We start from the raw sequence: 14191 nt of genomic DNA on the forward strand, positions 1-14191 counted from the left end.
TGGTTTTGTTCTGTCTCCCCTTTTTCGACTGTGAGCCCACTGTTGGGTAGGGACCGCCTCTAGATGTTGCCAATTTGTCCTTCCCAAGCGCTTAGTACAGTGCTCTGCACACAGTAGGCGCTCAATAAATAGGACTGAAGGACCTGTACACATGTATATATGTTTGTACATATTTATTACTCTATTTATTTATTTATTTATTTATTTATTTATTTTACCTGTACATATCTATTCTATTCTATTTTATTTTGTTAGTATGTTTGGTTTTGTTCTGTCTCCCCTTTTTCGACTGTGAGCCCACTGTTGGGTAGGGACCGCCTCTAGATGTTGCCAATTTGTCCTTCCCAAGCGCTTAGTACAGTGCTCTGAGCACAGTAAGCGCTCAATAAATAGGACTGAAGGACCTGTACACATGTATATATGTTTGTACATATTTATTACTCTATTTATTTATTTATTTATTTATTTATTTATTTTACCTGTACATATCTATTCTATTCTATTTTATTTTGTTAGTATGTTTGGTTTTGTTCTGTCTCCCCTTTTTCGACTGTGAGCCCACTGTTGGGTAGGGACCGTCTCTAGATGTTGCCAATTTGTCCTTCCCAAGCGCTTAGTACAGTGCTCTGAGCACAGTAAGCGCTCAATAAATAGGACTGAAGGACCTGTACACATGTATATATGTTTGTACATATTTATTACTCTATTTATTTATTTATTTATTTATTTATTTTACCTGTACATATCTATTCTATTCTATTTTATTTTGTTAGTATGTTTGGTTTTGTTCTGTCTCCCCCTTTTCGACTGTGAGCCCACTGTTGGGTAGGGACCGCCTCTAGATGTTGCCAATTTGTCCTTCCCAAGCGCTTAGTACAGTGCTCTGAGCACAGTAAGCGCTCAATAAATAGGACTGAAGGACCTGTACACATGTATATATGTTTGTACATATTTATTACTCTATTTATTTATTTATTTATTTTACCTGTACATATCTATTCTATTCTATTTTATTTTGTTAGTATGTTTGGTTTTGTTCTGTCTCCCCCTTTTCGACTGTGAGCCCACTGTTGGGTAGGGACCGCCTCTAGATGTTGCCAATTTGTCCTTCCCAAGCGCTTAGTACAGTGCTCTGCACACAGTAGGCGCTCAATAAACACGATTGATTGACGGATGGAGTGCCTGAGGAGAGCAGACAGTGGCGCGGGGGCGTCTGGGAAATGTAGTCTCCGCGTGGGCGCGGCGGGGGTGGGGACTACACGTCCCATGAGGCTTTGCGGCGCCGGGAGGAGGGCGGGCGCGGGGGCTTCTGGGAAATGTAGTCTCCGCGTGGGCGCGGCGGGCGGTTGGGGCTACACGTCCCATGGGGCTTTGCGGCGCCGGGAGGAGGGCGGGCGCGGGGGCTTCTGGGGATTGTAGTTCCGGTGGGAGGCCGCCGGTGGGAGCGGCCGGCGGTTGGGACTCCAGGTCCCAGGGGGCTTTGCGGCGGCCGCGGGGGCTGCTGGGAGAGGGGGCGGGGCCCCGGGGGAGCCGGCAGGAGCGGCTGCGAGCGTTGAGCGGAGGGGTCCAGCACAGCGTCGCCATGGAGGCGCTCATCCCGGTCATCAACAAGCTGCAGGACGTCTTCAACACCGTGGGCGCCGACATCATCCAGCTGCCGCAGATCGTCGTGGTGGGAGCGCAGGTCAGACCCCTGGGTGACCCCTGGGTGACCCCTGGGGTGACCCCTGGGTGACCCCGTCATCCGTTCGGTCCTACTTACTGAGCGCTCCCCGTGCGCAGGGCACTGTACTGAGCGCTTGGGGAGGGCAAGTGGGCAACATCCAGAGACGGTCCCTCCCCAACGGCGGGCTCACGTAGTGGTGGTATTTACTGAGCGCTTCTCTAGTTGATGATGATGATGGCATTTTCTGTATATATCTGTATATATGTTTGTACATATTTATTACTCTATTTATTTTACTTGTACCTATCTATCCTATTTATTTTATTTTGTTAGCATGTTTGGTTTCGTTCTCTGCCTCCCCCTTTTAGACTGTGAGCCCACTGTTGGGTAGGGACTGTCTCTAGATGTTGCCAACTTGTACTTCCCAAGCGCTTAGTACAGTGCTGTGCACGTAGTAAGTGCTCAATAAATATGATTGATTGATTGATTGATGATAGCATTTTCTGTATATATGTATATATATTTGTACAGATTTATTACTCTTTATTTTACTTGTACATATCTATCCTATTTATTTTATTTTATTTTGTTGGTATGTTTGGTTTCGTTCTCTGACTCCCCCTCTTAGCCTGTGAGCCCACTGTTGGGTAGGGACCGTCTCTAGATGTTGCCAATTTGGACTTCCCAAGCGCTTAGTACAGTGCTCTGCACACAGTAAGCGCTCAATAAATACGATTGATTGATTGATTGATGGCATTTTCTGTATGTATATCTATATATATCTGTATATATGTATATATGTTTGTACAGATTTATTACTCTTTATTTATTTATTTATTTTACTTGTACCTATCTATCCTATTTATTTTATTTTGTTAGCATGTTTGGTTTTGTTCTCTGTCTCCCCCTTTTAGACTGTGAGCCCACTGTTGGGTGGGGACCGTCTCTAGATGTTGCCAACTTGGACTTCCCAAGCGCTTAGTACAGTGCTCTGCACGTAGTAAGCACTCAATAAATACAATTGATTGATTGATTGATGGCATTTTCTGTATATATATATCTATATATATCTATATATATGTATATATGTTTGTACAGATTTATTACTCTTTATTTATTTATTTTACTTGTACCTATCTATCCTATTTATTTTATTTTGTTAGCATGTTTGGTTTTGTTCTCTGTCTCCCCCTTTAAGACTATGAGCCCACTGTTGGGTAGGGACTGTCTCTATATGTTGCCAATTTGTACTTCCCAAGCGCTTAGTACAGTGCTCTGCACGTAGTAAGCGCTCAATAAATATGATTGATTGATGATGGCATTTTCTGTATATATGTATATATCTGTATATATGTATATATGTTTGTACAGATTTATTACTCTTTATTTATTTTACTTGTACCTATCTATCCTATTTATTTTATTTTGTTAGTATGTTTGGTTTTGTTCTCTGTCTCCCCCTTTTAGACTGTGAGCCCACTGTTGGGCAGGGACTGTCTCTATATGTTGCCAACTTGTACTTCCCAAGCGCTTAGTACAGTGCTCTGCACACAGGAAGCGCTCAATAAATGCGATTGATGATGATGATTTATACTAATAATAATAATGATGACATTTGTTAAGCGCTTACTATGCGCAGGGCACTGTTCTAAGCGCTGGGGTGGATACAAGGCGATCAAGTTGTCCCCCGTGGGGCTCCCAGTCTTCATCCCCATTTTACAGATGAGGGAACTGAGGCTCAGAGAAGTGAAGTGACTTTTTTTTTTTAATGGCATGTATTAAGCGCTTACTATGTGCAAAGCACTGTTCTAAGCACTGGGGGGGATACAAGGTGATCAGGTTGTCCCACAGGGGGCTCACAGTCTTCATCCCCGTTTTACAGATGAGGGAACTGAGGCTCAGAGAAGTGAAGTGACTTGCCCAAGGTCACACAGCAGACATGTGGCAGAGCCGGGATTTGAACCCATGACCTCTGACTCCGAAGCCCAGGCTCTTTTCCACCGAGCCACGCTGCTTCTCAGTCGTATTTATGGAGCGCTTACTGTGTGCAGAGCACTGCACCAAGCGCTTGGGAAGTACAAGTTGGCAACATAGAGAGACGGTCCCTACCCAACAGTGGGCTCACGGAGTGATAGTATTTACTAAGCGCTTACCCAGTTGATGAGGGTGGTATTTATTAAGCGCTTACTATGTGCAAAGCACCGTTCTAAGCGCTGGGGAGGTTACAGGGTGATCAGGTTGTCCCACGGGGGGCTCACAGTCCTCATCCCCACTTCCCACAGTGAAGGGAAGTGACATAATAGTAATAATAATAATAATAATAATGGCATTTATTAAGCGCTTACTATGTGCAAAGCACTGTTCTAAACGCTAGGGAGGTTACGAGGTGATCAGGTTGTCCCACGGGGGGCTCACAGTCCTCACCCCCATTTAACAGATGAGGAGACTCAGGCCCAGAGAAGTGAAGCGACTGGCCCAAAGTCACACAGCTGACAAGTGGCGGAGCCGGGATTCGAACCCATGACCCCGGACTCCAAAGCCCGGGACCTTTCCATTGAGCCACGCTGCTTCTCATCTATTTCATTCATTCATTGTCAGTCGTATTTATTGAGCGCTTACTGTGTGCAGAACACTGTACTAAGCGCTTGGGAAGTCCAAGTTGGCAACATATGGAGACGGTCCCTACCCAACAGTGGGCTCACAGACTAGAAGGGGGAGACAGAGAACAAAACAAAACATATTAACAAAATAAAATAAATAGAATAAATATGTAGCAATAAAATCAATAAATAATTAGAGTAATAAATACATACAAACATCTATACATATATACAGGTGATGTGGGGAGGGGAAGAAGGGGGCTCAGTCTGGGAAGCAAGCACTGTGCTAGGCACTGTGGTGGACACAACTGCTGTGGTGGACACAAATTGGGTTGGACACAGTCCTACTAAGCGCTTAGTACAGTGCTCTGCACACAGTGATTGCTCAATAAATACGATTGAATGAATGAATGAATCTTCCTTCTCCTTTTTTTCTTCTTTTTCTTCCCCTCCTTCTCCTCAATAATAGTACATAATTATAATATTTAGTAAGCACTTATCTATTTGCCAGGCACTGTGCTAAGCGCTGGGGTGGACAGAACAAATTGGGTTGGGCACAGTCCCCCTTTTATTCCTTCTTCTCCTTTTTCTTCTCTTTCTCCTCCTTTTCTTCTCCTCTTCCTCCTTAATAATAATACATAATTATAGTATTTAGTAACCCCTTATCTATTTGCCAAGCATCATGCGAAGCACTGGGATGGACACAAACAAATTGGGTTGGACACAGTCCTCCTCCTAATCCTCCTTTTTCTTCTCCTCCTTCTCCTTTTCTTCTCCTCCTCTTCCTCTTCCTTAATAATAATACATAATTATAGTAGTCAGCAAGCGCTTATCTCTTTGCCAAGCACTGTGGTAAGCGCTGGGGTGGACACGAACAAATTGGGTTGGACGCAGTCCTTCTCCTAGTCCTCCTCCTCCTCCTTTTTCTTCTCCTCCTCCTCCTTAATAATAATACATAGTTATAGTATTTAGTAAGCGCTTATCTATTTGCCAAGCACTGCGCTAAGCGCTGCGGCGGACACAAATTGGGTTGGACACAGTCCTCCTTTTAATCCTCCTCCTCCTTTTTCTTCTTTTTCTCCTCCTTTTTTCCTCCTCCTCCTCCTTAATAATAATACATAATTATAGTAGCTCTTATCTCTTTGCCAAGCACTGTGCTAAGCGCTGGGGTGAACACAAATTGGGTTGGACACAGTCCTCCTTTTAATCTTCCTTCTTTTTCTTCTTCTCCTTTTCTTTTTCTTCTCCTTCTCCTTAATAATAATACATAATTATAATATTTAGTAAAAGCTTATCTATTTGCCAAGCACTGTGCTATGTGCTGGGGTGGACCCAAACAAATTGGGTTGGACACAGTCCTCCTTCTAATCCTCCTTCTCCTTTTTCTCCTCCTCCTTCTCAATAATAAGGCATAATTATGATATTTAGTAAGCGCTTGGCTTATCTATTTGCCAAGCACTGTGCTAAGCGCTGCAGTGGACACAAACAAATTGGGTTGGACACAGTTCTCCTTTTTCTTCTCCTTTTTCTTCTCCTTCTCCTCCTCCTTAATAATAATACATAATTATAGTATTTAGTAGCCGTTTATCTATTTGCCAAGCACCGTGCGAAGCACTGGGGTGGACACAAACAAATTGGGTTGGACACAGTCCTCCTAATCCTCCTTTTTCTTCTCCTCCTCTTCCTCTTCCTTAATAATAATACATAATTATAGTAGTCAGCAAGCGCTTATCTCTTTGCCAAGCACTGTGGTAAGCGCTGGGGTGGACACGAACAAATTGGGTTGGACGCAGTCCTTCTCCTAATCCTCCTCCTCCTTTTTTTTCTCCTCCTCCTCCTTAATAATAATACATAATTATAGTATTTAGTAGGTGCTTATCTATTTGCCAAGCACTGCGCTAAGCGCTGCGGTGGACACAAATTGGGTTGGACACAGTCCTCTTTTTAATCCTCCTCCTTTTTCTTCTTCTTCTCCTCCTTTTCTCCTCCTCCTCCTCCTTAATAATAATACATAATTATAGTAGCGCTTATCTCTTTGCCAAGCACTGTGCTAAGCACTGCGGTGGACACATTGGGTTGGACACAGTCCTCCTTTTAATCTTCCTTCTTTTTCTTCTTCTTCTTCTCCTTTTCTTTTTCTTCTCCTTCTCCTTAATAATAATACATAATTATAATATTTAGTAAAAGCTTATCTATTTGCCAAGCAGTGTGCTAAGCGCTGGGGTGGACCCCAACAAATTGGGTTGGACACAGTCCTCCTTCTAATCCTCCTTCTCCTTTTTCTTCTCCTCCTTCTCCTTTTTCTTCTCCTCCTTCTCCTTTTTCTTCTCCTCCTTCTCCTTTTTCTTCTCCTCCTCCTCCTTTTTCTTCTCCTCCTCCTCCAAAATAATACATAATTATAATATTTAGTAAGCGCTTATCTATTTGCCAGGCACTGTGCTAAGCGCTGGGGTGGACACGAACAAATTGAGTTGGACACAGTCCCCCTTTTATTCCTTCTTCCCCTTTTTCTTCTCCTTCTCCTTTTCTTCTCCTCCTCCTCCTTAATAATAATACATAATTATAGTATTTAGTAACGGCTTATCTGTTTGCCAAGCACTGTGCGAAGCACTGGGGTGGACACAAACAAATTGGGTTGAACACAGTCCTCCTTCTAATCCTCCTGTTTCTTCTCCTCCTTCTCCTCCTCCTTTTCTTCTTCTCCTCTTGCTCCTCCTTAATAATAATGCATAATTATAGTAGTTAGCAAGCGCTTATCTCTTTGCCAAGCACTGTGGTAAGCACTGGGGTGGACACGAACAAATTGGGTTGGATGAAGTCCTCCTAATCCTCCTTCTCCTTTTTCTTCTCCTCCTCCTTAATAATAATACATAATTATAGTATTTAGTAAGTGCTTATCTATTTGCCAAGCACTGTGCTAAGCGCTGCGGTGGACACAAGCAAATTGGGTTGGACACTGTCCTCCTTTTGATCCTCCTTCTCCTTTTTCTTCTCCTTCTTCTCCTCCTTTTCTCCTCCTCTTCTCCTCTTCCTTAATAATAATACATAATTATGGTATTTAGTAAGCACTTATCTATTTGCGAAGCACTGTGCTAAGCACTGCGGTGGACACAAATTGAGTTGGACACAGTCCTCCTTTTGATCCTCCTTCTTTTTCCTCTCCTTCTTCTCCTCCTTTTCTCCTCCTCCTCCTTAATAATAATACATAATTATAGTATTTAGTAACTAAGCGCTTATCTATTTGCCAAGCACTGTGCTAAGCGCTGGGGTGGACACAAACAAATTGGGTTGGACACAGTCCTCCTTCTAATCCTCCTTTTTCTCCTCCTCCTCCTCCTCCTCCTTAATAATAATGCATAATTATAGTATTTAGTAAGCACTTATCTATTTGCCAAGCACTGTGCTAAGCGCTGCGGTGGACACAAACAAATTGGGTTGGACACAGTCCTCTTTCTAATCCTCCTTCTTTTTCTCCTCCTCCTTTTTCTTCTCTTCCTCCTCCTTAGTAATAATACATAATTATAGTATTTAGTAAGCGCTTGTCTGTTTGCCAAGCACTGTGCTAAGCGCTGGGGTGGACACAAACTGGGTTGGACACAGTCCTTCTCCTCCTCCTTTTTCTCCTCCTCCTCCTTAATAATAATGCATAATTATGGTATTTGTTAGGTGCTTAACTATGTGCCAGGCACTGTACTAAGCGCTGGGGTGGATGCAGATAAATTGGATTTGACACAGTCTTTTTCCTCCTCCTCCTCCTTCTCCTCCTCCTTAATAATAATACATAATTATAGTATTTAATAAGTGCTTATCTATTTGCCAAGCACTGTGCTAAGCGCTGAGGTGGATACAAACAAATTGGATTGGACACAGTCCTCCTCCTTAATAATAACACATAATTATGGTATTTGTTAACCGCTTAACTATGTGCCAGGCACTGTGCTAAGCGCTGGGGTGGATACAAACAAATTGGGTTGGACACAGTCCTCCTCCTCCTTCTCCTTTTTCTCCTCCTTCTTCTCCTCCTTCTCCTTTTTCTTCTCCATCTCCTTAATAATAATAATACATAATTATAGTGTTTGGTAAGCACTTAACTCTGTGCCAGGCACTGTGCTATGCGCTGTGTTGGATACAAAGAAATTGGATTGGACACAGTCCTTCTCCTCCTCATCCTTCTTCTCCTTAATACATAATTATCATATTTGTTACCTGCTTATCTATTTGCCAGGCGCTGTGCTAAGCGCTGGGGTGGATACAAACAAATTGGGTTGGGCACAGTCCTTCTCCTCCTCTGACTCCTTCTCTTTCTTCTCCTCTGTCTCCTTAATGATAATACATAATTATATTTGTTAAGCGCTTAACTATGTGCCAGGCACTGTGCTAAGTGCTGGGGTGGATACAGAAAAATTGGATTGGTCACAGTCCTCCTCCTCCTCCTCCTCCTCTTCCTCCTTCTCTTTCTTCTCTTTCTTCTCCTCCTTCTCCTTAATGATAATACATAATTATATTAAGCGCTTAACTATGTACCTGGCACTGTGCTAAGCGCTGGGGTGGATATAAACAAATGGGGTTGGACAGCCCTTCCCCTCCTCTCCCTCCTCCTCTTCCTTTTCCTCTTCCTTCTTCTCCTTAATTATAACAACATATAATTATAGTATTTGTTAACCACTTATCTATTTACCAGGCATTGTGCTAAGCGCTGGGGTGGATACAGACAAATTGGATTGGGCAAAGTCCTCCTCCTCCTTTTCTTTTCCTCCTCCTCTTCTCCTTAATTAATAGTAACACATAAATGGATTGGGCACAGACCTCCTCCTCTTTCTTCTCCTCCTCCTCTTTTCCTTAATAGTAACACATAATTATAGTATTTATTAAGCTCTCAACTATGAGTTAGGCACTGTACTAAGCACTGGGGTGGATTCAGACAAATTGGGTTAGGCATAGTTCTTCTTCTTCTCTTTCTCCTCCTCCTTCGCCTTCTCCTTGTCCCAATGGCTAGGGCACCCTGCATTACCTTCTTGCCCCATTTCCACCTCGTTTGGGTTTTGTTTTTTTTTGTAGTTTTTGTATGGTCTTTTGGTGATATTTTTTAAGCACTTATATTATGCCCAAGCACTGCTCTAAGCCCCGGGGTAGTTACAAGGTAATCAGGTTGGGCACAGCCCATGTCCTTTTACTGCTGAATTATACTTTCCAAGCACTAAATACAGTGTTCTGCGCACAGTAAGCACTCAATAAATACTATTGAATGAATGAATAATAGTAATAATGATGGTTTTAAGTGCTTACTATGTGCAAAGCACTGTTCTAAACACTGGGGAGGTTACAAGGTGAACAGGTTGTCCCACGGGGGGCTCACAGTCATCATCCCCATTTTACAAGTGAGGTAACTGAGGCCCAGAGAAGTTAAGTGACTTGCCCAAAGTCACACAGCTGATAGTTGGTGGAGCCGGGATTTGAACCCATGTCCTCTGACTCCAAAGCCCGGGCTCTTTCCACTGAGCCACACTGCTTCTCCGCATGTAATGAATGAATGTCCTTCATGGGACTCACAGCCTAGACTGTGAACCCGCTGTTGGATAGGGACCGTCTCTATATGTTGCCAACTTGTACTTCCCAAGCGCTTAGTACAGTGCTCTGCACACAGTAAGCTCTCAATAAAGCAGCGTGGCTCAGTGGAAAGAGCCCGGGCTTTGGAGTCAGAGGTCATGGGTTCAAATCCCGGCTCCACCACTCGTCAGCTGGGTGACTTTGGGCATGTCACTTAACTTCTCTGTGCCTCAGTTACCTCACCTGGAAAATGGGGATTAAGTCTGTGAGCCCCCTGTGGGACAACTTGATTACCATGTATCTACCCCAGTGCTTAGAACCGTGCTTTGCACATAGTAAGCGCTTAATAAATGCCATCATTATTATTAACGAATACGATTGATTGAATGAATGAATGAATGAATACCCAGCACACTCCCGAGCCGGCAGTATAGTGCTACGACACACGACACTCAATAGATTGTGGTGTTTGTTAAGCACTTAGTATGTGCTTTTATTTATTTATTTAATTTATTTGTACATATCTATTCTATTTATTTTATTTTGTTAGTATGTTTGGTTTTGTTCTCTGTCTCCCCCTTTTAGACTGTGAGCCCACTGTTGGGTAGGGACTGTCTCTATATGTTGCCAATTTGTACTTCCCAAGCGCTTAGTACAGTGCTCTGCGCATAGTAAGCGCTCAATAAATACGATTGATGATGATGATGATGATGCTAAGCACTGTTCCAAGCACTGGGGTAGTTCAGGTCCCACATGGGGCTCACAGTCTAAGTAGGAGGGAGAACAGAGATTCATTCATTCATTCATTCAATCAGTTGTATTTATTGAGCGCTTACTGTCTGCAGAGCACTGGATTGAATCCCCATTTCGCAGATGAGCAGACTGTCTACTGTCACCTGTCTACTAGTTTTGTTGTCCGTCTCCCCCTTCTAGACTGCAGGCCCATTGTCGCGTAGGGACCATCTCTACATGTTGTCGATCTGTACTTCCCAAGCGCTTAGTACAGTGCCCTGCACACAGTGAGCAGCGTGGCTCAGTGGAAAGAGCCCGGGCTTTGGAGTCAGAGTTCATGGGTTCAAGTCCCGGCTCTGCCAATTGTCAGCTGGGTGACTTGGGCAAATTATTTATTTTACTTGTACATATCTATTCTATTTATTTTATTTTGTTGGTATGTTTGGTTTTGTTCTCTGTCTCCCCCTTTTAGACTGTGAGCCCACTGTTGGGTAGGGACTGTCTCTAGATGTTGCCAATTTGTACTTCCCAAGCGCTTAGTACAGTGCTCTAAGCGCTCAATAAATACGATTGATTGATTGATCACTTAACTTCTCTGGGCCTCAGTTACCTCATCTGCAAAATGGGGATTAAGATTGCGATTCCCCCCGTGGGGACAACCTGATCACCTTGTAACCTCCCCAGTGCTTAGAACTGTGCTGTGCACACAGTAAGCGCTTAATAAATGCCACCATTATTATTGTTATTATTAATGCAAGCGCTCAGTAAGTACGATTGAATGTCCGAGGCTCGCAGAAGTCAAGTGACTCTCCCGTGGCCACGCAGCAGGCAAATGGTGGAGCCGGGATCAAAACTCCGATTCCCGAGTCCGTGCTGCTTCCATTAGTACAGTGCTCTGCACATAGCGCTCAATAAATACGATTGATTGATTAGTTCATGCTGCTTCTCATCGGTAGATAACATTGATGGATTGGTTTTTTCGCATGCCCTAAGTGGGGCAGAAATGCTCGCGTGAGCAGAGACGCTCAAACTAGCCCGGGTGGCTAGTTTGAACGGTGAAGCATCACTGCAGTCAATTTGGCCAGATTGGCCTAAGGGGTGGGGCTCCTCAGACCGTTCTCATCGAGCCTTTTCACGAATTGATCTCCAAATCATGCACGAATTCATCTCCGAATCACGGTTTTCCTTCCCTCGCTTTTAAGGAATTGTGTAGCTCGCCGCAACATTGTTCCAAAAGAAGCCGCTTAAGGTGGTTTTGCTCGAGAACGGTCCGGTTCATTGTCTTTTTCGGAAACTGAGTGTCTCCTTTTGTCCTGAAAAATGCTCTTCTAGGAGGAGGGTGGGAATGAGGTCGAGATGAGGTAATCGTAGAAATTTTCTGAGTGGAAGTTCTGTTCTCAGGCTGAGCTACTCTAAAAGCTTGATATAAAGGTGAGAAGCTTAACAGGAAACAGTTAAAGAGTCAGATGGATAGTGTGTCAACCTGAATACTTGAAGGCTTTCACAGTATCTGTGCTATACCAAATGAATTGTATTGTGAGCCCGCTGTTGGGTAGGGACCGTCTCTATCTGTTGCCAACTTGTACTTCCCAAGTGCTTAGTACAGTGCTGTGCACACAGTAAGCGCTCAGTAAAAACGATTGAATGAATGAATGATCTGTCTGCCCTGTGGATCGTGGTTCATCATCAAAATTGGGAGAGGCAGGGTGGGAAGGGAAAATTAGCCATTAATTCATAAAAATTGAGCACTTGTGTGCAGAGCACTGCACTAAGCTCTTGGGAGAGTACACTGCAACAGTAGACAGACACCATACCTGCCCACAACAAGCTTACAGTCTACAAGTATGTATATATGTTTGTACATATTTATTACTCTATTTATTTTACTTGTACATATCTATTCTATTTATTTTGTTAGTATGTTTGGTTTTGTTCTGTCTCCCCCTTTTAGACTGTGAGCCCACTGTTGGGTAGGGACTGTCTGTATATGTTGCCAACTTGTACTTCCCAAGTGCTCAGTACAGTGCTCTGCACACAGTAAGTGCTCAATAAATATGATTGATTGATTGAAGTAGGGAGACAGGCATTAATATAAGGGCTGTGGGGCTGGGAGAGGGGAGGAAGAAAGGGAGCAAGTCAAGGTGATGTAGAAAGGAGCGGGAGAAGAGGAACAGGGGGCTTGGAGTAGATGTGCCTTTGATAAAGCTTTGAAGAGGTGAAGAGTCTGTCGGATTTGAGGAAGGAGGGTGGCCCAGGCCAGAGGCAGGACGTGGATGAGGGGTCAGCGGTGAGATCGATGAAATCGAGGCACAGTGAGAAGATTTAGCATTGGAAAAGCAAAGTGTGCCGTCTGGGTTGTAGTAGGAGAGTAGCGAAGTGAGGTAGGAGGTGGACTGCTTTAGAGCCAATGATGAGGAGTTTTTGTTTGGTGCGGAGGTGGATGGACAACCACTGGAGATTTTTTGAAGAGTGGGGTGACATGACCGGAGTATTTTTATGGAAAAATGATCCGGGCAGCAGAGTGAAAGATGGACTGGAGTGGAGAGAGACAGGAGGCTGGAAGGTCAGCAAGGAGGCTGTTGTGGTAATCCAGGTGGGATAGGATAAGGGATTGGGTAAATGTGGTAGCGGTACGGATGGAGAAATAAGGGCAGGTTTTAGCGATGTTGTGAAGGTGGAACCGAGAGGATTTGGTGATGGATTGACTATGTGGGTTGAGTGAGAGAGAGGAGTCAAGGTTAAGGCCAAGGTTACGAGCTTATGAGACAGGAAGGTTGGGGGTGCCGTCTACAGTGATGGGAAGGTCAGGAGGAGGAAGGGTTTGGGTGGGAAGATGTGGAGTTCTGTTTTGGACATGGCAAGTTTGAGGTGACATGAGGGCATCCAAGTAGGGATGTCTTCAAGCAAGAGGAAATGCGGGACTGCAGAGAGGGAGAGAGAACAGGCCCGGAGACGTAGATTTGGGGAATCATCCGCATAGAGGTGGTCGTTGAAGCCATGGGAGCGAATGAATTCTCCGAGGGAGTGGGTGGAGATGGAGACTAGAAGGGGACCCAAAACTGAACCTTGAGGGACCCCCACGGGTAAGGGGTGGGAGACTGAAGCCATCCAGACAGTGGCTTGACTGTTTCATTGCTAACAGTTGAAAAGATTTTCAGTGCTGAGTATGCAAATGGATGTGTGAAGTACCTGAGCCTTTCGTGTAATCTTTTTGGAGTGTTGGGTTCACGGGAGACAGCAGAATCTCTGTTCAAATATCCAGCAGAGAAAGAGACTGGAGCCTTCATCGGTTACTTGGTAAAAAACCTTGGAAAGAATAGGAGCTATTCTTGCCTTGTGATGTCAGGCTATTCATTACCTTCTTATCTAGTCTATTAGCAATCTCCATGTAAGGCTAACCCTCGTCTACAAATGGAGTATATTGCTCTTTGTTCATTCATTGGCTTGTATTTATTCATTCAATCATATTTATTGAGCGCTTACTGTGTGCAGAGCTGAGAGCTCATCTCCTCCAGGAGGCCTTCCCAGACTGAGCCCCCTCCTTCCTCTCCCCCTCGTCCCCCTCTCCATCCCCCGCATCTTACCTCCTTCCCTTCCCCACAGCACCTGTATATATGTATATATGTTTGTACAGATTTATTATTCT

At 44.1% G+C, this 14191-nt stretch overlaps 1 protein-coding gene across 4 annotated transcripts in view; it reads left to right on the plus strand.

Annotated features, from left to right (window-relative positions):
- The first annotated feature begins 1532 nt into the window (after window positions 1-1532).
- Window positions 1533-14191, plus strand: part of DNM1L (dynamin 1 like) — a 118865-nt gene continuing 106206 nt past the window's right edge. For 3 of the 4 annotated variants that reach the window (XM_038761039.1, XM_038761031.1, XM_038761050.1), the window contains exon 1: window positions 1534-1684. In XM_038761039.1, the coding sequence (XP_038616967.1) occupies window positions 1583-1684 (102 nt within the window). In that variant the 5' untranslated portion in view covers window positions 1534-1582. Of the gene's footprint in view, window positions 1685-14191 lie in introns of all 4 variants that reach the window. The other variant, XM_038761023.1, reaches the window with a different exon arrangement.

Source organism: Tachyglossus aculeatus, chromosome 2, assembly GCF_015852505.1.
Source record: "Tachyglossus aculeatus isolate mTacAcu1 chromosome 2, mTacAcu1.pri, whole genome shotgun sequence".
NCBI lineage: Eukaryota > Metazoa > Chordata > Mammalia > Monotremata > Tachyglossidae > Tachyglossus > Tachyglossus aculeatus.